Raw genomic sequence first — 23,473 nt, forward strand, 5'->3', positions numbered from 1 at the left:
AGCTCTATTTCCCAGGCTAGAATGCAGTGGTACAATCCTAGCTGGCTGCATCACTGCAGCCTCAAACTCCTGGGCTCAACTTACCTTCCCACCTCAGTGTCTTCAGTACCTAGAGCTACAGGCACACACAGCCATGCCCGGCTAGCATTTTTTTCCCTTCCGTAGAGATAAAGGTGTTACTATATTGCCCAGTCAGGTCTTGAATTCCTGGTTTAAGTGATCCTCTCACCTTGACCTGCTAAAGTGCTGGTGAGACAGCCAGGTGGGAAGTGGGTCCCCGGAAAATCTCCAACCGACATGCGCTCTGGGGTGGAGCCTCGCGAAGTTCACGCTGTTTGCAGCCAGGAGGCTTCAAACTTCCTTCACTTCCTGTGTGGAACCTGGGATTAGAATGGTCAAGCAGGAAGCGTTCTAGCAGGGACTCTGGCCTAGAAAGAGTCCCTGTTAACTCCTTTTCACTCAATAAAACTCTGTCTTACTCACCATTCAAATTGTCTGCAAGCCTGAATTTTTGTGGCTGTGGGACAAAGAAGGTCATCTTTAGCTTCACTGAGGAAAAGTCCTGAAACATTTTTGACCCTCAACATGGGGCTCAAGAAGCGGTGAGTGAAATGAGGACTCAAAACCTGTCACTGTGGCTCCTAAATCTTTTCATCCTCAGACTTCTGAGAGTGGGAGAAATCACGCCCGCACCCCCCATCGCTCCCCAGCCTTTTCATGGCCTTTTCTTTCCTTTTTCGGGATGAACCAGAGCAGCGACTCCCCTCCACTCTCCCCTCCCTCCCGGGCTGGGACACAGGGCCCAAGGTGCGGCGGGCAGCTGGCTGGTGTTTTTTGCGACACGCCCATGGAGTCTCCTCCTCCCTGGGCCAGAAAGGCCAGCTCTGACCGGCAGCGATTAAACTTGTCTCCCTGGTGAAGGAACCACTTGCATAAGAAAAAGAGGTTCTTCCCGAGACATTTTTTAAACTTTTTATCTTTCCTGTTCTCCACCCCATCAGTAGTAACTTTTAAAGTTTTTTTCCTTTTAGAAGACGCTTTAGTAAACCAGCCGCCCCCTCAACCGTCACTGTTTGTATTATCTGCAAAGTTTTAGTTCTGAAATGAAGCCTTCCTCCTGTTTTACATCTTAGGGGCATTGCCTGTAACTCCTTGATAGGGCTTTGTTGAGCAATCCTGCCTTAGGGAATGAGCCCGCTCTGGTTTGATAGCTGGATGTTTTCCTAGCCCTGCCTCTTAAAGAACCCCACCCGGGACTGGGTTTTCTGTGCAGTTATGTGTGTGCGTGTGCGTGTGTGTGTGTGTGTGTGTGTGATGTCTGTAAAAAGAACTCTAATTAATTTGGCCTGAAGAAAGACAAGTGCTCACATCTAATTTTTTTAAGGGAAGATAAAAGCTGTGATGCCTTTCAGTACACGTGACTTTAATCTTTGAGAAATAAAAGCAACCTTAAAGATTATTGGTAAAAAGCAGATGTCGTTAAAATGTAAATAAGTGGGCGGCATAATGCAGGTCAGATGCAAGGTTTGCTAAATGTTTTATGGTTACAAACTGCTTTTTGGGTTGTGAAAAATATGACTTGCTGGCTTCACAGCTGGTAAGGCCTTGGGGTCATATGGAACTAACCACACCCTTAATTAAGAAGGCAAAATTTGGCTGCAGTTAGCACACAATTAGAACAACTTAACAGGTTTTAAATTAACGTTAAAAATTCTAGGAGTTACCATTACAACATGTAATTGAGACTACTGGAAATAGATTTACATGCAAGGTGTGTAAGAACAATGTGGTTTTTAAGTAAAAGGTTATAAGGAGGCATGGAAATGTAAATTTTTGCCTAGGGTTAAAGGATTGTTTTGAGTTAGATAGGAAAAGCTGAAGGTTCAAGCAAGTGGTGCAACAATTATGGAAATTAATCTTGCAGAAGAAGTTCTTTCTGTGACCACATTAACTAAATTCAAAAGGGTTACAAAAGGTTTTTGCTTCTTTAAAATTTCTGAGTCATCATTTTGGCAAAATTGTTTATAGTAATCTGGAACGCTGTTTCATAATATCAAGTGCTTTAAACATATTTAACAGCCTTCTAAAAATCAAACTTAAGTTTCAAAATTGTCTTTCCTGACACCTGGCTTTTAGATAGTCCAGAGGGCCCCTGAGACATCCAGAAAAGAGAGGTAAACGGGATGATTTGACATGTTTAGGTAAGTGAAATTGTCAAAATGATGTTCAATCTTCTTTAGGTTATATTTTTGTGAATGATATTAATACATGTTCCAAAACTATGTGGGATTTTCCAAAATTCTAATGTCTAAGTTATGCTACCAATATAATTAAGGTTGTTAGGTTAACTTATTGTAAACCACAGAGAAAACCAAACTCCTTTGTCAGTTGTGTTTCTAAATGTAACTACCCTGGACATTTTGCTATTCACAGACAATTGTTGTCTTGTTTTAATCCTTTTCAAGAGATGATTTATAAGCCATAGAACTTTAACAGGTGCTCTCAAATACAGGCTTGTGATAACTTTGGAGATTGTGACATTGGAATAAAGGAAAATGTACAGAACTCATGAAGAGCTGAAATGTTCATGAATATCAACCAAAGCAAGAATTAACTGAATGAACGGAACTCAGAAAACTAAAGCAAATCTTTTTTACTTTTGCTTGGAATATTGCTCATCCTTGTTTTGTTTCTCAGAGTCAAGGAAACTTATTTTGAACTATTTATGGCCTTTAATAATTAAGCAAAGTACACTTCTGTAACCAAAATTTGGAGCATGTTTGTTTCTCTCTGTTTCCTCTAAAATTTGAAAACTATCTGTGAGTATTCGTGACTTACGGCAATATAGTTGTTTACATCAGTGCAATAAGAATCCATTTCTCTCTTGCAACAGGCCACAATTGGAAAAACTGGTTACTTTACCAAGTCTTTGACTGGAAGGGTATGCTTTACTTTAAGGAGTCAAACTTGATTTGCAGCGCCGATAAAAGCCCAGTGGGGAAACTGGCCTCATACCCTTGTTTACACAGTGCCTGCACAGGGTTCCTATGGTCAGTAAAGAATGCCACTTTTAACAGGTCCAGGAACTCCAAGTTTATCTTGGAACCGTAAGAGGAGAGGATCACCAAACTCACAGGTATTTGAAGATAAACCCATGGCTGGGCTCAGCTTTAAAAGGTCTTATCTGATTCCTTGTGGAACAAACTTCCATCAAAGCCAATCCAAAAGGCCTATGTAGAAATAATAATTCTTGCTGTATTTTATGCAAATAATCAGGCCAAGTATACAACTGTAAAGTCTATTTTGCAAACAACTCAGTCCTATCATGATTTGTTTGTTTGTTTTTAACAAAAATGAGGACTGGCGAATGAGAAATCATGTTTCAAAACCTATCATATATTTGTCATTACATTATGAACTCACTAATTGTTTTTAAGTTTTTACCTACATTTTAAGACTAATCCTGCTCATTCCTGTCTACCAACCAGCAGTCTCCAACTGCAGCTCAGAAAGAATAAGAGGGATGGGTAATGTGAAAATCTGGATCAATATTCTAGTTCTGAGGAATTATCCTGCAAACCCTGCCAGGTGATGGGAATAAATAGGATGCCCATCACTTGGACGTTTCCTTTTGGGAAAATAAGACCAAGGGAGCTAACCAAAGCCAAGCATCATCCACCCAAATCTAAGTAAGTGTAACTTTAGTTATCAGTTATCTGGGTGTGTCACAAGACATCCTTTCTTCTCCCTTATTGGAGGAGGACTCAGTTCTACAGTTTCACCTTAGCATTCAGCTTATGATAAGGAGTCCATGCAACTCCCCTGAGACACATTTTTGTCCCAAACTCAATTCCAAGCTTTGGGTCAAAGCCCTGGGAAAGAAAACTGGATCTAAGGGATCCAGAGGCAGTTAAAAGGCATGGCACAGGTGAGCATGGCTGATTTCTGCCAATTAAGCCAAGCCCAAGCTTCCTGTTTCATGGATAAAGGCTACGTTAGTATCGATGGCATAAATGAGGTCTAGGGAATTCAAGGCTACTGACAGTAAGGGAGATAGGGTATATGTGGGTAAGAGTGGATGATTTTCATCCCCTAGACCCCCTGCTTCATGAGTGTAAGTTGTTTTAACACCCATGGTGCTGACTGCCAAGGTTGTCAGGACTCGGGGACAGAAGGACAGAAGAAGGAAAGAGGACGACGCTCTTTCCTCTCTCCCTCACATACCCCAGGTATCTACTAGGAAGAGAAGGGAAGCTTCCAACTGAACTTCGTAATAATTTTACTGGGCATAAACTGTCTTGAGCAGAATCCAGGCATTGAACAGGAACTGCTGCAGAAAGGAGCACAGGAGCCATGGCCCACCGAATGGACAGACAGGGAGGGGCAGGTGAGGCCTGAAAGTCATGCTTGCTTTCTCAGCAGGGAAGCGTATAGCCTGGGGCAAGGTCTGAGTTCTCCCACAGGCTTCCTGGAGATTAATTTGCCACTGTTAGGAGGGCACAGAGGGAGCAAGACCAGCCTCACCAACTGTGTGAGAGTTGGGTTAGGCCTATTGTTACTGGCTTTCCCTCACTTTCTTAGTGACAGAGGTGGCCATAATCCCCTCTGGAACATAACCCCATTGGCCCAAAAACCACCCTGCATCCCCTACAGTGGCCACAGCAAGCCTTGCCCAAGGAGAGTCTGAGCTTAGACTTGTCTAACCCTGCACCCACCTCCTGGTTTTTCTCTACCCATCCCAACAGCCAATCACAAAAGACATAAACTTTTGGGAGCTTCATGGCCCTGACCATTACCTGAGAACCCCAAATACATATCCTGGCCAACTTAGGGCAAGCTAATATCCCCATTCTACTATACTAGCTGGTGCTCTCTTGAAAGCACCACCTCCTGGCTGGAGGCCATCCAACTCGGGACATTATAGCAATTAATGACAGAATAACCCTGCTCCAAGGGAGGAGAAAACAACACCTAATTCCACTGCCTGCAACATCCTGGCTAACCAGAGGGCCTGGGTCTGTCCACATAAAAACTTCACTGCTAGCATAACCAGCATTCAAGAAAGCCAGCACACTAAACATATCTACAACCAAGGACTCTCACAGAGTCTACTTCACTCCCCTGACACCTCCATCAGAGCAGGTGCTGGTATGCACAGCTGGGAAACCTGAAGACAGATCACATCATAGGAATCAGGTATTTCTCAGCACCAGCCTGGAGCCTGGAGCCCCACTGGGTGGCTGGACCCAGAAGAGCAATAATAATCATTCAGTTCAGCTCCCAGAAAGCCACATCCCTAGGGGAAGGGAGAGCATACCACATCAAGGGATCATCTTGTAAGACAGAAGAATCTGAACAGCGGCCTTGCATTCCAGCTTTTTCCACTGAAACAGTCTACCCAAATGAGAAGGAATCAGAAAAGTAATTCTGGTAATATGACAAAACAAGGTCCTATAACACCCCACAAAAGACCACACTAGCTCCCTAGCAATGGATCCAAACCAAGTAAATCATCTCTGAACTGCCAGATGAAGAAGTCAGAAGGTTGATTATTAAGGCTACTCAAGGAGATACCAGAGAAAAGTGAAAACCAACATAAAGAAATTTAAAAAACAATACAGGATATGGATGAACAATTTTGCAGAGAAACAGACGTCATAAAGAAAAAACAATCACAACTTCTGGAAATCAAAGACACACTTAGAAAAATATAAAGTGCACTGGAAAGTGTCAAGAATAGACTAGAACAAGTAGAAGAATTTCAGAGCTTAAAAGCAAAGCTTTTGAATTAACCCAATCTGACAGAGACAAAGAAAAAATAATTTAAAAATGAATAAAGCTTCTATGAAATTAGGGATTATGTTAAACAGCCAGAATAATTGGTGTTCCTGTGGAACAAGAGAAATCTAAAAGTTCGGAAAATTTATTTGAGGGATTCCTTGGCCTTGCTGGAGATCCTGATATCCAAATACAAGAAGCTCAAGGAACACCCAGGAAATTCATCACAAAAAGATCATTACCTGGGCACATAGTCATCAAGTTATCTAACATCAAGATGAAGGAAAGGATCTTAAGAGCTATGAGGCAAAAGCATCATGTAACCTATAAAGGAAAATCTATCAGATTAATAGCAGATTTCTCAACAGAATCTCTACAAGCCAGAAGGGATTGGGGTAGTGTCTTTAGCCTCCTTAAGCAAAATAATTGGCAGCCAAGAATAGTTTATCCAGTAAAACTAAACTTCATAAATAAATAAGAGACAAAGTATTTTTCAGACAAATAAATGCTGAGACTAATTTGCCACAAGCCAGCACTACAAGAAATGCTAAACGGAATTCTAATTTTTTTTCTTTTTTTAGATGGAGGCTTACTCCATCACCCAGGCTGGAGTGCAGCGGCACAATCTCAGCTCACTGTAACCTCCACCTTCTGGGTTCAAGTGATTCTCCTGCCTCCACCTCCTGAGTAGCTGGGATTACAGGCACACACTACCACGCCCAGCTAATTTTTGTATTTTAGTAGAGATGGCGTTTCACCATGTTGGCCAGGCTGGTCTCTTAACTCCTGACCTCAAATGATCTGCCCCCACTTCGGCCTCCCCAAGTGCTGGGATGACAGGTGTGAGCCACCGCACCCAGCTGGGATTTTAAATCTTGAAATAAAACCTCAAAGCAGACAAAACAGAACCTCCTTAAAGCATAATTCTCTCAGGGCCTATAAAACAACAACACAACGAAAAAAAAATGGTATTCAGGCACCAACTAGCACAATGAATAAAAAAGTACCTTACATCTTGAAACTAGGCCTCATAAAACTTAGAAACTAGGCCTCATAAAAAAACTTAATTAACACCAGGTGGCTCCGGATAGGGTCCCACCCTGCCTCGATAGGGTCCCACCCTGATAGGGTCCCACCCTGCCAATTCCGGGGGTCCCACCCTGCCTCGAAGTTCCCGGAATCAACAACTCCAGGAAAAACCCTCATAAGGTCCTGCTCTAACCAATTAGAACAAGAAACCTTGCTCAGGCCATAGCTAGACCCAATTACCACGCGCCTAAAGCTTTGTTTGAATTTCGCGCCCTAAGCTGTGTTTGAACTTGTGTTTGCCTATATAAACAACCTGTAACAAGCACTCGGGGTCCCAGGGCCAACTTAGAGCTTGGGACCCTAGCGCGCTAGTAATAAATAACTCTCTGCTGTGAATCTCGTGTCGGTGATCCTTCGCGGCGACCCCTGCCCAGGAGGGAATCGACAGTTCGGTTCCAACAATCTCAATACTAAAGTTAAATGTAAATGGCCTAAATGCTCCACGTAAAAGATACATAATGGCAGAATGGATAAAAATCAAGCAACCAGGTATCTGCTATCTTCAAAAGACTCACCTAATGCAGAAGAATTCATGTAAACTTAATGTAACGGGCTAGGAAAAGATATTCCAGGCAAATGAACACCAAAAGCAAACAGGAATAGCTATTCTTATATTAGACAAAACAGACTTTAAAGCAACAACAGTTTAAAAAGACAAAGAGGCGGCACATTATATAATGACAAGAGGATCAGTCCAACAGGAAAATACCACAATCCTAAATATATATTCACCTAACACTGGAGCTCCCAAATTTATAAAATATGTATTACTAGACCTAAGAAATGAGATAGATGGTAATTCAATAATAGTGGGGGACTTCAATACTCCACTGACTGCACTAGACAGATCATCAAGACAGAAAGTCAACAAAGACTCAGAAATCTCCACTAAAGAACTTTTCCATGCAACCAGACACCACCTGTTCCCCAAAAACTACTGAAATAAAAAATAACTAAATAAAAGAACAAAAATTAGCTGGGCCTAGTGGTGTGCATCTGAAGTCCCAGTTACTTGGAAGGCTGACCTGGGAGAATTGCTTGAGTCTGGGAGGCAGAGGTTGCAGTGAACCGAGATCATGCCACTGCACTCTGCCTGAGTGACAGAGAGAGATCCTGTCTCAATAAAATAAAAAAAGCATTTTTTAAAAAAAGTTATAATTGTAAATTCTTTCTCTGCCCTTTTAAGATGTATGTAAAGCTTCTTAAAAGCTTTAAAAAAGTCTCTGCCACCTTTACAACACAGGAATGTTTTTCTTAAGGACTTGGGAGTGAACCCTTTGAAGTGTAATCATCAAGAAAGACAGCCCCTCCTCTCTCCATTTCTGTGGGAGGCCAGGAGCCTAACTCTAAGGTGCCTGGCTCTAAGTTGCAAAACTACCTCCTTCATAAAGATATGAGAAGTTTTATTTTTCCTTTGGATAAAGGCAGTAACACAGATGGCCATCACAATTATCCAGTGAATTTAGGATGAACTATGTGTGACAATGAAAACGTGTATGTAATGGACTGTATCTGCCTAGATATAGAAAAGGGTAAGATTTCTTTCTGATTTTGCAATCTACGATTTCTCTTTAGCAGATTACCTGTGATGCAAGTCACATTCTGGTTTAATACCTATCCAATAATAAATTGTCTTTCCCTTCTGTGTTTGTGGGGAGGTCTCCTGGTTTGGCAGGATATTTTATTTTTAATTACATTCCCCCAACATCATCAGAACCTGGGGAGACAGGGCATGACTGTGTCACACATCCCTCAGGGGTAGGGGTAGCAGTCCAAAGATCAAGCCTGAATGTCCCAAGACATACTGATCTTCAGTAGTCCAGGGAGATCCTGAGGGTGGAAAGCAGGCCAGGGACACTCTCCTTTTAGTGAGGTGGAGTCAGAGTGGAGAGTCCAAATACCAGTTATGAGGTCCCTTGAAGGAGGGTTATGGGAAAGCATGGCTGTGACTGGGCCTTGAGGGACTATGGGCTAACCTGCTATGCTTCTCACACTTTACTCATGGGTCATAGGTTGTTCTTGTTCAAATGCAAATTTTGTTCAATTGGCCCAGACCAGGGCCTGAGAGTCTCTATCTCTAACAAGCTCCTAGCTGGTTCCAACGCAATGTCTTGGGATCACACTTTGAGTAGCAAGGGATTAGAGGAAGAGAGTGGTGATAATGAAGACAGCTGTGATAATATTATTATGCACATCATATTCTGATTCTGATTCTGAATTATACAGGATCCTGCTATCTTCTGACAGTACCCAGCCAAATTTTGACTTCTGGCTAAGTAGGACCCAATAAGGGGTGGGCTGCCATAGCATTCCCCAGGATGCAGATTACCCAAAACTCACTGGAAATTTACCAAGGAGACAATTCTGTCTCCCAAAGCCTTCCACAGGCCAAGCACTCTATGTGTTTGGAGGGAACACTTGGTTAAGCCACTTGCAGAAATGAGCTGAGGTTAAAATAAAGTACTTCCAAGGAGGGTAGTTTTCATTAACACCTGGAGGACTGTTTTACTGAACAGTGTACAAACATGCCCCCAGAGCTGGACTGACAAGGGTTGACATCTGCCACCAGCCGTCACCTTTGATATTGAACAATTATATGGCTTTGAAGAGGTGTGAAATTATCATTAGTCTGATGCATCCACCTGTCAAGGTCTGATCCTGTCAGAGAATTCTAACACCTACATGGTCCATTCCCATGCACAAGGCTTCACCTGGGCCTCTTCCCACCTGCCTTTCTTCTGAGCTTCAGCTTGGAACTCTTGCCTGACCAAGACTTAAACTAGGCACTCAGCTGGGGCTTACTAGTCCTCCGTAGTAGAAATATCCATGACCAGGGTCTTCTTCCCCTACCCAGACCTTTGAAAAATTAATAGATGTGAAGTCCTTAGAACAGAGCTTGGCATATAGCAAGTAATATTTACCTTTTGCTAAGACAGAGTAAATAGAGTTTGAGAGAACTTCAATAGTGACAAGCAAAGGATGGGTTTGTGCTGTTGACTCTGAAAGAATGTAAAGGACCAAAACCCTCCTCTGGCAATTACCTGGAACTTGAGAGGCTCCTCTAGGATAGGGCTGGTGGAAGCAGCGGAGAGAAAAGGACTAAGGAGAAGACAGGAAAAAGGCCGTGGATGGTGACTCACGCCTGTAATCCCAGCACTTTGGGAGGCCGAGGCAGGTGGATCACCTGAGGTCAGGAGTTTGAGACTGGCCTGGCCAATATGGTGAAACCCCATCTCTACTAAAAAATACAAAAATTAGCTGGGTGTGGTGGCTCACGCCTATAGTCCCAGCTACTGGCGGGGCTGAGGCACAAGGATTGCTTGAACCCAGGAGACGAAAGTTGCAGTGAGCTGAGATCATACCACTGCACTCCAGTCTGGGCAACAGAGTGAGACTTGGTCTCAAAAAAAAAAAAGAAGATAGGAAAGATGATGCCCAGATATTCATGAATTGGACACTGGAAGGATTGGAGACTGAATTTAGAAGTATTATTTTGTACCACTGAATATTAAGATTTTTCTTCAGATAAAGGATTGGGCCTGCCCAGCCTCCCTGAAATTCTGTGTAGTCCTCATTCTTAAATGTGCAGTTTCCTTTTGTTGTTTAATATAGAGATATTAGTACACCAGGTGGATCTCTTCATGGTAGTCACCTATTGTTACAGAGTTTGGGATGAATTCCACAACATCATGTGGCATAGATTAAGGAATATGCATTTTTTTCCTTTGATTTTTATTTTAGGTTCAGGTGGTACATGTGCAAGTTTGTTACACAGGTAAACTGCGTGTGGCTGAGGTTTGGTGTGTGAAGGATCCTGTCACCAAGGTAGTGAGCATGATACCCAATAGGTAGGTTTTCAACCCACACTCCTCACCCACATCCCCCTTCAAGTAGTCTCCAGTGTCAATTGTTCCTGTCTTTGTGTCTGTGCATGTTTGATGCTTAGCTCTTTAGCTCATAAGTGATAACACGTATTTTGTTTTCTGTTCTTGCATTAGTTGGCTTAGAATGATGGGGAATAGGCTGGGTATGGTGGCTCACGCCTATAATCCCAGCACTTTGGGAGGCCGAGGTGGGCGGATCACAGGTCAGGAGTTCAAGACCAGCCTGGCCAACGTGATGAGACCCTGTCTCTGCTAAAAATACAAAAAATTAGCCAGACGTGGTGCCAGGCCCCTGTAATCCCAGCTACTCAGGAGGCTGAGGCAGGAGAACCGCTTGAACCCAGGAGGCAGAGGTTGCAGTGAGCTGAGATTCTACCACTGCACCCCAGTCTGGGCAACAAGAGCGAAACTTCATCTCCACGCCGCCCCCCCCGCCCCTGCCAAAAAAAGAGGAATAATGGGGAATAGGCTTTAGAGGGGAAAAGAAAAACTCCCCAGGCCAGGACCAGTGAGGCAGTGGTCGCCCAAGCTTACCATCAGTGAAGCAGGTGAAGGCTGCTGGGCTGTATGGTTCTGTTCCAGAGGAGAAAGCCTGTCCCCTTCCCCTGCAACAATGGGTTTTTCTTCCCGTGGACAGGTATGTGAAACTGGCCTTGTTCGTAAGGGAATATGTAGATTGCATGGTGCCAGGCAGTCTGGATTTAGGAAGCTGACTCTACAGGAGTTGATTAGGAATCAACTAGGGACCTTGGGGCCTGTGAGTTGTACAGTTTCCCATGGGGAAATAAAGAGGACCAGAAGGAAGCTGCCATCCCCAGGGGAAGCTGAGTGCATGTGCTGTCTCTGCTGAGAGAATGAAGAAGCCCCTGTGGTCCCAGCTGACCCCAGGTGAGCACCTGGAGGCATTCTTTACAATCTTTCTTCTTATGTAACAGAAAATGCACCTATGACTGGTTATGCCTTTTATTTCTCCCTGGGTAAAAAACTGCCAGAACTTTCTAGAATTCTTTTCCCATCACTGATTTTTAAAAAGATCATATTCTAAGAGGGACCATTACTCACATCAGAAATGGCAGATGAGAAAGAAAAGAAGTCTGCACTGTAGTAGCGTGTATCAGGACTTCATTCTTTCTTTAAGAGACAGGATCTAGCTCTGTCACAGGCTGGAGTACAGTGGCACAATGATAGCTCACTGCAGCCTTGAACTCCTGGACTTGAGGAATCCTCCTATCTCACCTTATAAGTAAGCTGGGACTATGGGTGCATGCCACCATGCCCATCTAATTTTTAATTTTTTTGTAGAGATAGGGTCTTGCTATGATGCCCAGGCTAGTCTTGAACTCCTGGCCCCAAGCAATCCTCCTGCCTCAGTCTCCCAAAATACTGGGACTACAGGTATGAGCCACCACACCCAGCCTATTTCTTTCCTTTTTATAGCTGAATAGTATTTTCCATTGTATGTATATAACATATTTTGTGTATCTATTATTGTCTGATTACATATGGGTCGGTTCCACCTTTTGACTATTGTGAACAATGCTGCTATGAACACTGGTTTACGAGTATTTGTTTGAGTACCTGTCTTCAATTTTGGGGGTTAGATACCTAGGAAGACAGTTGCTAGGTCATACGATAATTCTGTTTAACTTTTTGAAGAACTGTGATTTGCATCTCTATCTCCTCTGGTTTGATTCAAAATTGTGGAAACAGTGCTGCTTAAGATAGCTTGCAGTGTGGTTGAAGCAATCACTACTCATTAATATTCTGAAACATTTTACATTGACACTAATAAGAAATAGTATTTATTTATGAAAGAACTGGAAATGCTTACAACTGTTGTAAAGTTAACTGAATAGTAGTATTCTCTGAGGTTTGATGAGTATAGGAGGCTTCTGGGTAATCATTTCAGAGTCTCAGGATATGTCGTGAGTGCAGTGGTTAGGAGTCATGTGGGGACCAGGTTAGTGGTGAGGGGTGGGCTTATTTTTACCCTTTTCATAGTCTAATATCTAAGCCCCTCCTTCACCATTCCACCACTGCACCCCTATCTCTGGTCAAATATCTTCTCCCCACCACTCCAGGCTGACAAAGTCTGCCTCTACCCTCAGACAGTCCCATCTTCACTCTCCATCCCCCCTTTCTCCCCTGAGAAAGAGATGCTGAGTAAACCTGGCTTTCTTGTTTATACAGCTTCTCCCCATGGAACACATCATTAAAGAATAACTATGACCTCTCGTGTTGTTTATTTAGCCCTGATTTCACAACATGCAGGAAATCAGACAGCCTTGATATTTCATAATATGCTGGCTTTGCCACACTGACTTTAAACCCAACCCAAGCTTCATTTGCTTCTAGAAAGTACCATTAAAGTACCTCAAGTGAGAACAGATTAGAATACATTTCATGTCAGAATATACATTGGATATATTGGAAAGTATATTTTTGGCCACCGGACTGGCAACTCCTTCCTGGCCCTCCATTCTAGTTCAACATCAGGTTCAGGCAGAGGCATTCCCTCTCACACACACTAATTCCAACCTTTGCCCCTCCTGGATGCCCAAGTCACCATGAGTATTCCAATGCCATAGCTTTTTTTTTTTTTTTTTTTTTTTTTTTTTTTTTTTTTTTTTGCAGTTTTCACTGCTTTCCTTTTACTTTCAATAAGCATGAGGCCAGAAGTCCCAAGCAGTGGCTAAGGGATTGAGAGTCTGGCTAAAGCATCTGACTGACTTGCGTTTAGTAATACCTTTGCTTCCTACTGGCCTGTAACATTGGACTACTTAGTCAACCTCTGTGTGCCTCAGTTTCCTTATCCTTAAATAAAGATAGAATGTTTACATCATAGGGCATTGTGAGGAGTAAATGAAGTAATGGAAGCCCACTGTCTAGCATAGTGCTTGGCATATGTACAAGTAGCAGATAACATTGCTGACATATTCACCCTTTCTGCCCACTATATTTTTCTCCTCTTTGCTCTCCTGACTTCTCACCCTCCAACCACACATTCTATTAGTTAGGCAACACTACGCTTGTGTTTTCAGGAAAGGGAAGAGAAGAAGGCAAATAGGATATCTCCTCCTAGTTCTGTGTTTCAAAAGGTCTGCATTCTTAGGGGAACAAAAAGGAAAATAAGAATTTGAAGAGGGGAGTTCTCATTTTCCCATAACCCAAAACAAAATAAAAACCAAACCAAACCAAAACAAACTGGAAAAGGCTCCCCTAGTTGGGGGTGCAAAGATGATAAGGAGGAAGCCCTGAGGGCTTCTTGATCGGAGGAGGCAGCACACAGGGGCATGGGTAACTTCACAGAGATGCCCTGTGGCCTGGCACAGGTGCCTGTGATACAATATAAATGGTATATGAGCTCTCCTCTGGGATCTGTAAGCCTATCTGCATAAAGCAGTTCTGTAATGTAAGAACTTTGGGATGATAGGTAGGGGAGGAGAGAGGAGAGAGTAATTTTTTCTCATGGATCCTGTATTGCTCAGGATTTAGGATGCTCTACAAACATTTAGGAGTAACATATGTCAAATCACTAGGGTGTGATGGTACATTTTATAGATCACCTTCAATAAGAAGAAAGCCAAGACTTTTAGAAGTATCTTGGAGCCTGACCTATCCCAAAGTAGGCAAGGCCTAGGGCCATTTCCATTCATTTTTAGGCACCTGGAATATTAAAATGATCAATAAGTGATAAAAATACTGTTTCTGTTATTTCTCATGGCATAACAAACCACCCCAAAACTTAGTAGCTTGATATACAGCCATTCATTTGCTCACAGTTCTGCAATTTGGACAGGACTCAGCAGGGACAGCTCATTATCTCTGTTCTGTGGGACATGAGATTGTATTCATCTGGAAACTTGGTTGGAGTTGTGACATCCATGTGGCCTCTCATTCTCCAGTGTCCCTCCCTACATGGTCTCTTATCATTCAGTGGTCTAATCTGAGCTTCTGATATGGCAGTTGGGTCCCAAGAAGGCAAACGAAGAAGCTGCCAGATCTAAACCTGACACTGGCACATATGGGTTCTGTCATATTCTACTGGTCAAAGCAGGTCACAGGGCCAGCCCAGATTAAAGGGAGGAAACAGACTCCACCTTTGACGTGAAGAGCAGCATGAGCCTACAAAAACAGGAAGAATTGTTGGTAGTCCTGTTTGGAGATTATCTACCATACAGGGTTATAAACATTGTGACGTATTTTTTGTTTTATTTTATTGAGATAGGGTCTCACTCTGTTGCCCAGGCTGGAGTGCAGTGACACAATCACTGCTCACTGCAGCCTTGACCTTCTGGGCTCAAGTGATCTTCCCACCTCAGCCTCTCGAGTAGCTGGGACCATAAGCAGGTGCAACCATGCCCTGCTAATTTTCTTATTTTTTTGTAGAGATGAAGTCTTGCTACATTGCCCTGACTGATCTCAAACTCCTGGGCTCAAGTGATTCTCCTGCCTTGGCTTCCCAAAATGCTGGGATTACAGGCATGAGTCACCGTGCCCTGCCTGTTGTGTATTTTAAATGTTTATATTTAACACATTAACACTTTGAACATAAAAATATATAATGACTACATCATTAAACTTGTTTGAGTATAGTATCGACATTCTAAATTTAAAGTAGAGCCCAAAGAGCCCTCTTGCTTCCCCATGATAGCCCTTAGAGTCTGTGAAGAAAGCTCTTTTTCTAAGTCCTGAATGACTGCATAATTTCAACAGGCACCAGTAATCATTCATTAAGCGTACTTGTTCTTCTCAGATAAAGTCTTCTGATTTTAGGTATAGAGAGGTCACCGTTTCTCCTTGCCACAGCATCAGCCTCATTTTCCACCCTTGTCTGTTTGTGTTGCTGTAACAACACCTGAGATTGGGGAGTGAAAAGAGGTTTATTTGGCTCATGTTCCTGCCGGCTGGACAAGACGCACGGCACAGGTATCTGCATTGGGTGAGGGCCTCAGGCTGCTTCCACTCATGGGAAGGCAGAAAGGGAGCACACGTGTGTGAGGCACATGGGCAGAGAGGAAGCTAGAGAGAGAAAGAGGAGGTGCCAGCTCTTTTCAACAACCAGCTCTCTGACAACTCACTCATGCCTGAGGGAGGGCATTAATACATTCATGAACAATCTCTCCTCAGGACCCAAACACCTCCCATTGGGTCCCACCTGCAACACTGGGGATCAAATTTCAACATGAGATTTGGAGGGAACACAAATCCAACATAGCAGAGAAGTCACCAGGAAGATTCCTGATTGTCTCCCTGCCCTGGCATCAGCCTCCTTATCTAAATGCTGGGAGCAGTAACCCCTTCCCAAGCCGTCTGCCCCTCCAGAGTGTGTTCAGGGTTATTAGTGCCTGGCAAGCAGGGGCTACTCCCTGGATGAGAGGGCATGTCTCACCTGTAGGGTGAGATGATCCTGTGGCAATAAACTAACAATGCCAATTAGCAGTGTAGACATGTCCTGTAGATCAGAAATGAGGAGGAAGTCCCACAGGGCATTGAGAAACTTAAATCTGGATTTTGGGGCTTTGTGTCAAAAGCTTCTGCACGTAGCTGTGGGTAGAGAAGATGGAACTGAACAGAAAGACAGCCAGGCCAGCTGCTGAAAAGCTGTGCCAGCCTCTGTGATAAGACAGAGTTTACTGTGGGATCACAGACTGCTATTTTGGGAATATACATTATTTTCTTAAAAGCTGTTTATATTTTCTGTAATTAGGTCCTTTTTGTTTAATGTTTGTCTTATGTTTAAAAAATGCTAGTTTGGTCTCAGCTGTGTTAAGAAGAACCAAGTTAGAGGTTTTCATTCGGCTTGTCCAGAGTGTTAAAGGGGAAGCGGCTTACTAACCACCTGACATAGTGGAAACAGAGTGAGATCCTCAGAGGGAAGGTAAACTGAGGGCAACTTGAGCTGAAAGCCCTTGTTTAGAAACTCTCCTACAAGTGATACGTTTATCAAATCTGTCTCCATCTCTCCATCCCCACAGTCTATTACTGTCCTGGTGGCCCAGACAAGAGACAAGAAGGGACCTCAATGAACAATGAAAAGGAAGAGTACCCTGGGATTGGTGGTTCCGGGGTGGAAGGGGTGGGTACTGATTGTAGCAGTCAGAGAGTAGGGGGTGGAAGTCCAATGTGAACATGAATTTCTGAGTGCCAAAGTACCCAGGCAGGCAAGTTACGAAATACTTTTTTCTAGTTAGGGAAGGAGAAGACATATAGATTACAGGAGGTGCCTAGGTGGGGGGCATCTGAGGGTTTGTGGGCTAGCATTGCTCCTTAAGCAAACTGGGGCACAGAGCAGAGTTAACGTAACTAACTGGAACTTAACAGCAGAGAAGACGTAGGATTGGGGGAAGAGAAAGGCTGCCGATTGTGGACACCTGAGGACTGCAGACCACTCATCCATCAGGCTGGGGACAGTTGAATCATTCAGGACCCCACCAGGTTCTATTTGAACACAGGACTGGTCCTCTGGGGCTGCTGCTTGAAGAGCTTTGGTAGCTGCAAAATGTCCCAGCTTCAGTCCTGCCCTCACCATCTGCTCCAGTTATCTACTGAGTAACATACCACACCAACACTCAGTGGCTTAAACAACAACAATCCTTTATTTTGCATTTTGAGGAGGGCTCAGCAGGGACCACTCACCTCCGCTCTATAATGTCTAGGGCCTGTGACTCAAAAGGCTAGGGACAGCTGGGGACTGGTGGGACATTTCTCTTCCTACAGACTCAAGGCTTTTCCCCGGAGTCTTTCCCATGTTCTCTGCAGCAGTCTCTGGGCAGCTGAACTTAGGGGTGACTTAAGGCTCCAAGAGCAAGGATTTTCAGAGGCCCCGGCAGAAGTTGCAAGGCATTTATGATCTAGCTTCAGAAGTTCCAGGATATGGTCATTTCCACTGTATTCCATTGGTTTAACAAATTGTTAAAACCTGCCCAAATTCAAAGCGAGAAAGTATAGACCCTACCTCTCAACAGAAGGAGTAACAAATAATTTGCCACCATTTTTAAACCATCATGCTATTTCGCCAGCTCCTCAACAAAGCCTCCTAACTGATTTGCTGTCCCCAGATTCTCATTAGTAACAGATTGGGAGGCAGCAATGCACAGAGTACAAAAAAGTGAGGGTTTTGGAGGCCAACAGCCAGCCCTACATCCCGGTTCAGGAAGGATCCACCACTCAGTAACCGGTTGAGCTTGTTAGGTTACTTAACTCAGAGCCCCAGTGTTCTTGAGTGTAAAATGAGGATAATACACTATATAGTTGCCAAGAAAATGTACTTCTTCAGTCTTGCAGTGTAGACAGCATAACTGACCAATGGCTCCGCCTCAACTGCTGAGCTCTGCTGAAATCCATCCCCTGATATTTATCCCCAGGTTGCTGCAAAGGCCAGCTTCCTAAGGCTGCTCCCAGCTCATGACTGAGCACAACAGGGACACTAAGGCAGGCCTCTTTCTGGGAGATGCCAGACTTCTGGGACAAGCCCATTTGGCTAAATGACCTTGCTGAACTTTTTAGACATGAACTGTATATAGTATCAAATGCTTCCTTCCACCCAACCTTCCTTCCCTGCTTGCCTCTTTCCTTCACCAGGAGCACACCTGCAGCCCAGGTCCAGATCCCTGTTTTCCCTCAAAACTCTCTTGCATAGTACCCCCATCTGGGACTGTTTCTGGAGGGCTGGGACAAACACAACCTCCTATTCATAGGACTGCCAAGGTTATTAAATGAGTAGAACTGTGCAAAGAACCTAGTAAAGGGCTGGCATAGAAGAAACACTCATTTAACTAATACTTCTTGAGTCCTGGCTGTGTGTAGGTCTTGGTCCTGGGTGTCTGGGCCACGATAGTGAGCAAAGCAGGCAAGAACACCAGCGCTGCGTGCTTTAAGCTCCTTCCCAACTTCCACCTCTTCAACAGGATAGGAGCCCTTCAAAGTCTGACTCCTTGGGGCCTCAACACCTCCGACTCCAAACCCTGAACACCTGAGCCTACAGTCAAAAGGAACTTCCTTCTTGCTTCCTACAGGTTTTGCTCTTTCACCCCCAATGCCTTTGCCCCCCTTTCCTTCTTCGTGAAATGCCTTCTCCTCCCTTTTTTGCACATCTTCCTTTCTTGCACATGCCCCTTACGTGACAAACTTTTATGCATCCCCCAGGCCCCAGTTCAATGTGAGGGCCCTAGGTCATCCAGGCAGAACGTGCTTGCTGGCATGATCGCAGCAGGCACCTAGTAGAAGCACTTGTTACATTGTGTTCTAATTGCGGTAACAGTGTCCCCGCTAACTTGCGAGCGCCTCTAGAGCAGAGGAATGTCCCAACCACCTTGAATCCCCCGCGCGTGGCCCATAGGAGGCCCTCAGACCTATCTGCGGAACGAGCAAATGAGTGTGTGAACCGGGTTCGGCGATTTCGGTGGGGCGAGCGCTGGGCCTGCGGTGCAGGGCGCTGGGAGCCGCCAGGACGGGCCTGGCTCAGGCGCCGCAGCCACTCAGGGCCACCGGGGACCGACCGGGGAGGGCGCGGGCCGAATCACTGCAGCCGCCACAGGGCACATGACTGCGGCCTCCGCCCCCGCCCGCCTCCCCGCGCAGTCGCCGGCGGTCGCCTCCCGGGGTTGCGGCGAACCCGGCCCGCGAACGTCACGTCCCTGCGCGCTCCCTGCACTCTGCTGAGCTGCGCTAGGCTGGCGCCGCGGCTGCAGGGCGAAGGAAACTGAAACCGAGGCCGGGCCCGTCCCTCGGTGGCCCCATCCGCCCAGTGCACCTGGGGCCGCGCTCGCCAGCTGCGCGCACGAACTGGGCGCCGGGAGGGCGCGGCGCCGAAGGGTCCCGGGTCTTCCAACGCCTTTGCGGCGGCTCCTCCCTCCTTGCAGTGGGATCCCGGGCGGGTGCGGCCCGGCCCGGCCCGGCCCGGCCCGTGAGCGGCGCACAGAATGGGCCGATGCTGCTTCTACACTGCGGGGACGTTGTCCCTGCTCCTGCTGGTGACCAGCGTCACGCTGCTGGTGGCCCGGGTCTTCCAGAAGGCTGTGGACCAGAGTATCGAGAAGGTGAGGCGGGGCGGGCTGTGTGTGTTCGTGTGTGGTGGAGTCTTCCAGCACGCCCCCCCCACCCCTGCTGCTGCACCTTGTATGGGGAAGACCTGCACTCGGGCAGAGCCTCTGCACTACAGCTCTTCTTGCGTCCTTGTCTTCCAGGGTTTGGTAGGCGAGGGTTAGGGAAGGATGGGGAAGGATGGCGCCTACTCTGTTCCCTTTACAGTAATAAGTAAGGCTATGGATCCTGACTTTTAAAAAGGCCTTCGGTTGTGTTCTGTCGTTTGCATCTCTCCACATTCCTTCCGTCTACACCCCAATCTCAGGTGAGCCCAAACTTGTTTCCCTCCCACTTCATGAAGAAACAGAACTAAATGAAAGACACCGCAGAAGAGGCAGGTTGTGTTGTCTGCTTGCTGTGGCCTTTGAAGTGGTGTGCGCCTGGGGATGAGACGTGGGTGTGCGGTCTATTGTGTTCTTGCCTTCTTGGGCTGGGCAGGGGCAGTTGGTAGCTGGGCCAGTCCTTTAGGTTGGGTGACATTTCATCCATCAGTCTTCGCTGAACGCTGACTTAGTGGCTTTGTGTCTTGTACCAACAGCCTGTGTTGCTTTGTCTCACCATGAATTCTTGTTCTTCTCAAACGGCCATAATTTTCAGGCACAGATGCATTTAGATTCCCTACAAGAATCTGAACTTGTTTCTTCCTCTAGATGATTGGGCTGGAGAGCCAGTCCTTTAAGAATACTTCATCTCTTGATTTCACTAGTCATTTCATCTGCCCTTTCCCCCACGTCCACCAAGCTGTGTCAAAAGAGGAACAAGAGAGAGTTACTGGGATCATTTTTTCCTTAAGAAAGAAAAAAATCACCGGAGCAGCAGCTTTTCTTGTTGGCATCCGTAACTGCACGCTTCATTTCTCCCACTGGTTTGCACTTGCTGTGGCCAGATAAAAAAGCCCAGGCCTAGTCTACTTTGAATCACTGCATTCTCCAGTTAGTAAAGCTGTTTTATTCCAGGTGGCAATGGATATATTCCTTTAACTGAGTTTCCAAAAGTAATTAAGTGAGTACCTGAAATCTGGCAGTTAAAGGCAATTTTTCAAAAAGCACCATGGCAAAGCATAATGAAATTTTTAAAGTTCACATGGCCAAGGGAAGACAAGGCCCACCGTCCGAGCATCTCAAGGGTCAGTTTCCTCTCAGTACTCATGTTCAAGGAAAAAAGAAACTGAATCCTTTCTCCACTCCTGTCCATGTCCAAATACATGGTGAGCTGTGTCTGAGGATGTAATCTCTTGCTTTGGGTGACTAGAGTTAAGCAATCCAATTATAGTCAATATGTGAGTTTTCTTATATGGCTTTGAAAGGCTGTTTCAAGGAGCCCTATAGGATGAGTGATCTTCCCCATGGTTCCAATATAGCCAGCCCTTAGATTCTCTATGTGTCTCCATTTTTCTGGGCGAGGGGGTGGCTGTAAGGCAACTTGACTGGGGCCTGAGTTTGTGTTGGTATTTCCAAGTGGTTTTCTCCATGAGGAATGGACTCTGTTCTGATAAGTAACAGTACAGGGAAGTGGACTTTCAGAGCTGCTCAATCCCAGCTAAGGAGGACTGCACGGTGTATTGTATGAAAATAAAGGACAGGGCTAGTTTCAGTGGACAGATGTGGAAATACTGTTGTCATTAGAGGTAAGTCACACATCACTGTTTTGCTTTTTCCTGGATTACCTGTAGGGTGGTAGGTAGCATGGGATAGTGGGAAAGAATGAGGATCTTACACTCCTGGGCATGAAACCTAGCTTCCACCATGTACCAGCTGGGTGACCATGGGCTGTTTAACCTTATTTGATTCATGTTCTCCCCATCTGTAAATAGGGATAATAAGGACTAACGATCACATCCGCTTTGTCAAATAACTTTGATAACCTTAAGATGTGATCTTTCTGGGATATAGTTAGTGCTTAATAAATGATAGCAATTTTATTTTTATTAGAAGCCACGCTAAGAAAATACATGAGATTTGGAGTCAGATTCCATATTTTCAAATCCTATTCTTGCCATTATAAGCTTTATGACTTACGTCAAGTTACTTTAGTTACCTGCTTCTCAATTTCATTGCTTGTAAAAGTGGGGATATGAGCTGTTAGCTAACTTGGGCACAGTGATGCATTTACCATGAAACTTGCAAAGTTAAGCTTTGGGTCCCTCACTTGCACAGGCCCTTCCAAAGCCCTGTACCTCATTCTGTATCCCAAATTTTCTTTTTCTTAAGAAGGGACCCACAAAACCTGTATTTGTCTCTGCATGTGTATTATTGTAGGACCAAGAATAAAGCACTTAGCATAGTATCAGGCACAGAATAGGTGATCAATATATGGCAGTCATCTTTATTGCCACTAGTATTACTATGGGAGAATTCATTCATAACTTGATTTTAATATAGTTGTAATATAATTTACTCTGATATTTCCAATTCTTTGTTTTTCATTTGAAGATTGTGTGTGCCCTGACTTGTCTACATCATAAAGGGGAGAGGGAAAAGGGATGAAATTCAAATGAGTAGGTGTGGGAAACTTAGTAAGATAATTCCTATCCAAAAAGTTGTCTCAAATGATAATTGTCCTTGAACCCTGCAGTGACCAGAGATGAGAGAGACTTTTAATTATGGCCAGTGATATTATATAGTAGAAGGAGCCAAGACAATTTTGTTTCATTCTTGGCCTCAGTGGTGACTGCCTTGTATTGGGCAAGGCCTGTAATTGTTTCTGCTTCAATTTTCTCATTTGCAAGACAGGCATAATAGTACTTCTCTTCTCTTTTTCCCACACCCTCTTCCTAGGGGATATTATGAGCATTAATACGGCATTTCCTTATAAGCATTTGGGCCGTCATGAAGAGAGAGCTTTGCAGAGACCCAGCAGTTCCTTTTCCTCCCTTAGGCCTGGAAAGGCAGGAGTTTATGTTACATTTCATCTGGTATCCCAGTGAACTGCCTTGACACCTGGCACAGTGCCTAAGATACATATTAAATACCTCTTGACTCACCTGTGATCATTTTAATAGAAAGAAGAGCGTCCTGAGAATCAGCAGAACTGAGTCAAACATTTTTTTTCTGTCCCTAAGGATTTCTTGGACTAAGCTGAACAAGCAGAGTGGCAAGTTATTTAATCCCTCAAAACCTCAGGATCCTCATTTTGAAAATAGGAATAATAAGGATAAGAATACCTACCTCATAGAGTTGTCACAAGAATGAAATATGATTGCTATAAAGCACCCAGCACAATGCATCACACAATGCCTGAACGTTAACATTTGTTATGTCTTTAGCTATTATTTGTCATCTGTGAATCGAAACTTATTATACAAGCTATGGTTCCTCCTAGCTCCAAACTTCTGAGATCCTGTGACCTTTAAGAGCAGCTGTGCAGCTCAGAATATTAAGTGTGCACTCCTAATCTCTGCAGACATGCTGGCAGTTTGACTGTCTCCCAGTAATAGGGATGCAGAAGTGGCCACAGTCAGGGCTGGTCAACAAGGGATGGGCTGTCAAGGGAACCAGTGGGAGTCTAGTTTACACCTTTGACTTCCTCTTCACAGGTCAAGGCAGGACTGTAGCATTAGGTCTCAGAGATGCAATGAACACGACAAATACACTTCCCCTTCGTCTGGACCAGAGGCTTTGCGCAACTCAGCACCA

The 23,473-nt window shown here is 44.7% G+C and overlaps 2 protein-coding genes across 2 annotated transcripts in view; one reads left to right on the plus strand and one right to left on the minus strand.

The window, feature by feature from the left end:
• Positions 1-19,310, minus strand: part of FAM47E (family with sequence similarity 47 member E) — a 69,222-nt gene extending 49,912 nt beyond the window's left edge. The window contains exon 1 of the mRNA XM_074039855.1: positions 19,139-19,310. The gene's annotated coding sequence lies outside the window, so the exon portion shown is untranslated. The remainder of the gene's footprint in view (positions 1-19,138) is intronic.
• A 43-nt stretch (positions 19,311-19,353) lies between these two features.
• The window catches only part of SCARB2 (scavenger receptor class B member 2), a 56,374-nt gene continuing 52,254 nt past the window's right edge, over positions 19,354-23,473 (plus strand). Inside the window, exon 1 of the mRNA XM_045392464.2 lies at positions 19,354-19,792. Coding sequence (XP_045248399.1) covers positions 19,676-19,792 — 117 coding nt within the window. The 5' untranslated portion in view covers positions 19,354-19,675. The remainder of the gene's footprint in view (positions 19,793-23,473) is intronic.

This window comes from Macaca fascicularis, chromosome 5 (genome assembly GCF_037993035.2).
Source record: "Macaca fascicularis isolate 582-1 chromosome 5, T2T-MFA8v1.1".
In the NCBI taxonomy this organism is placed as follows: Eukaryota; Metazoa; Chordata; class Mammalia; order Primates; family Cercopithecidae; genus Macaca; species Macaca fascicularis.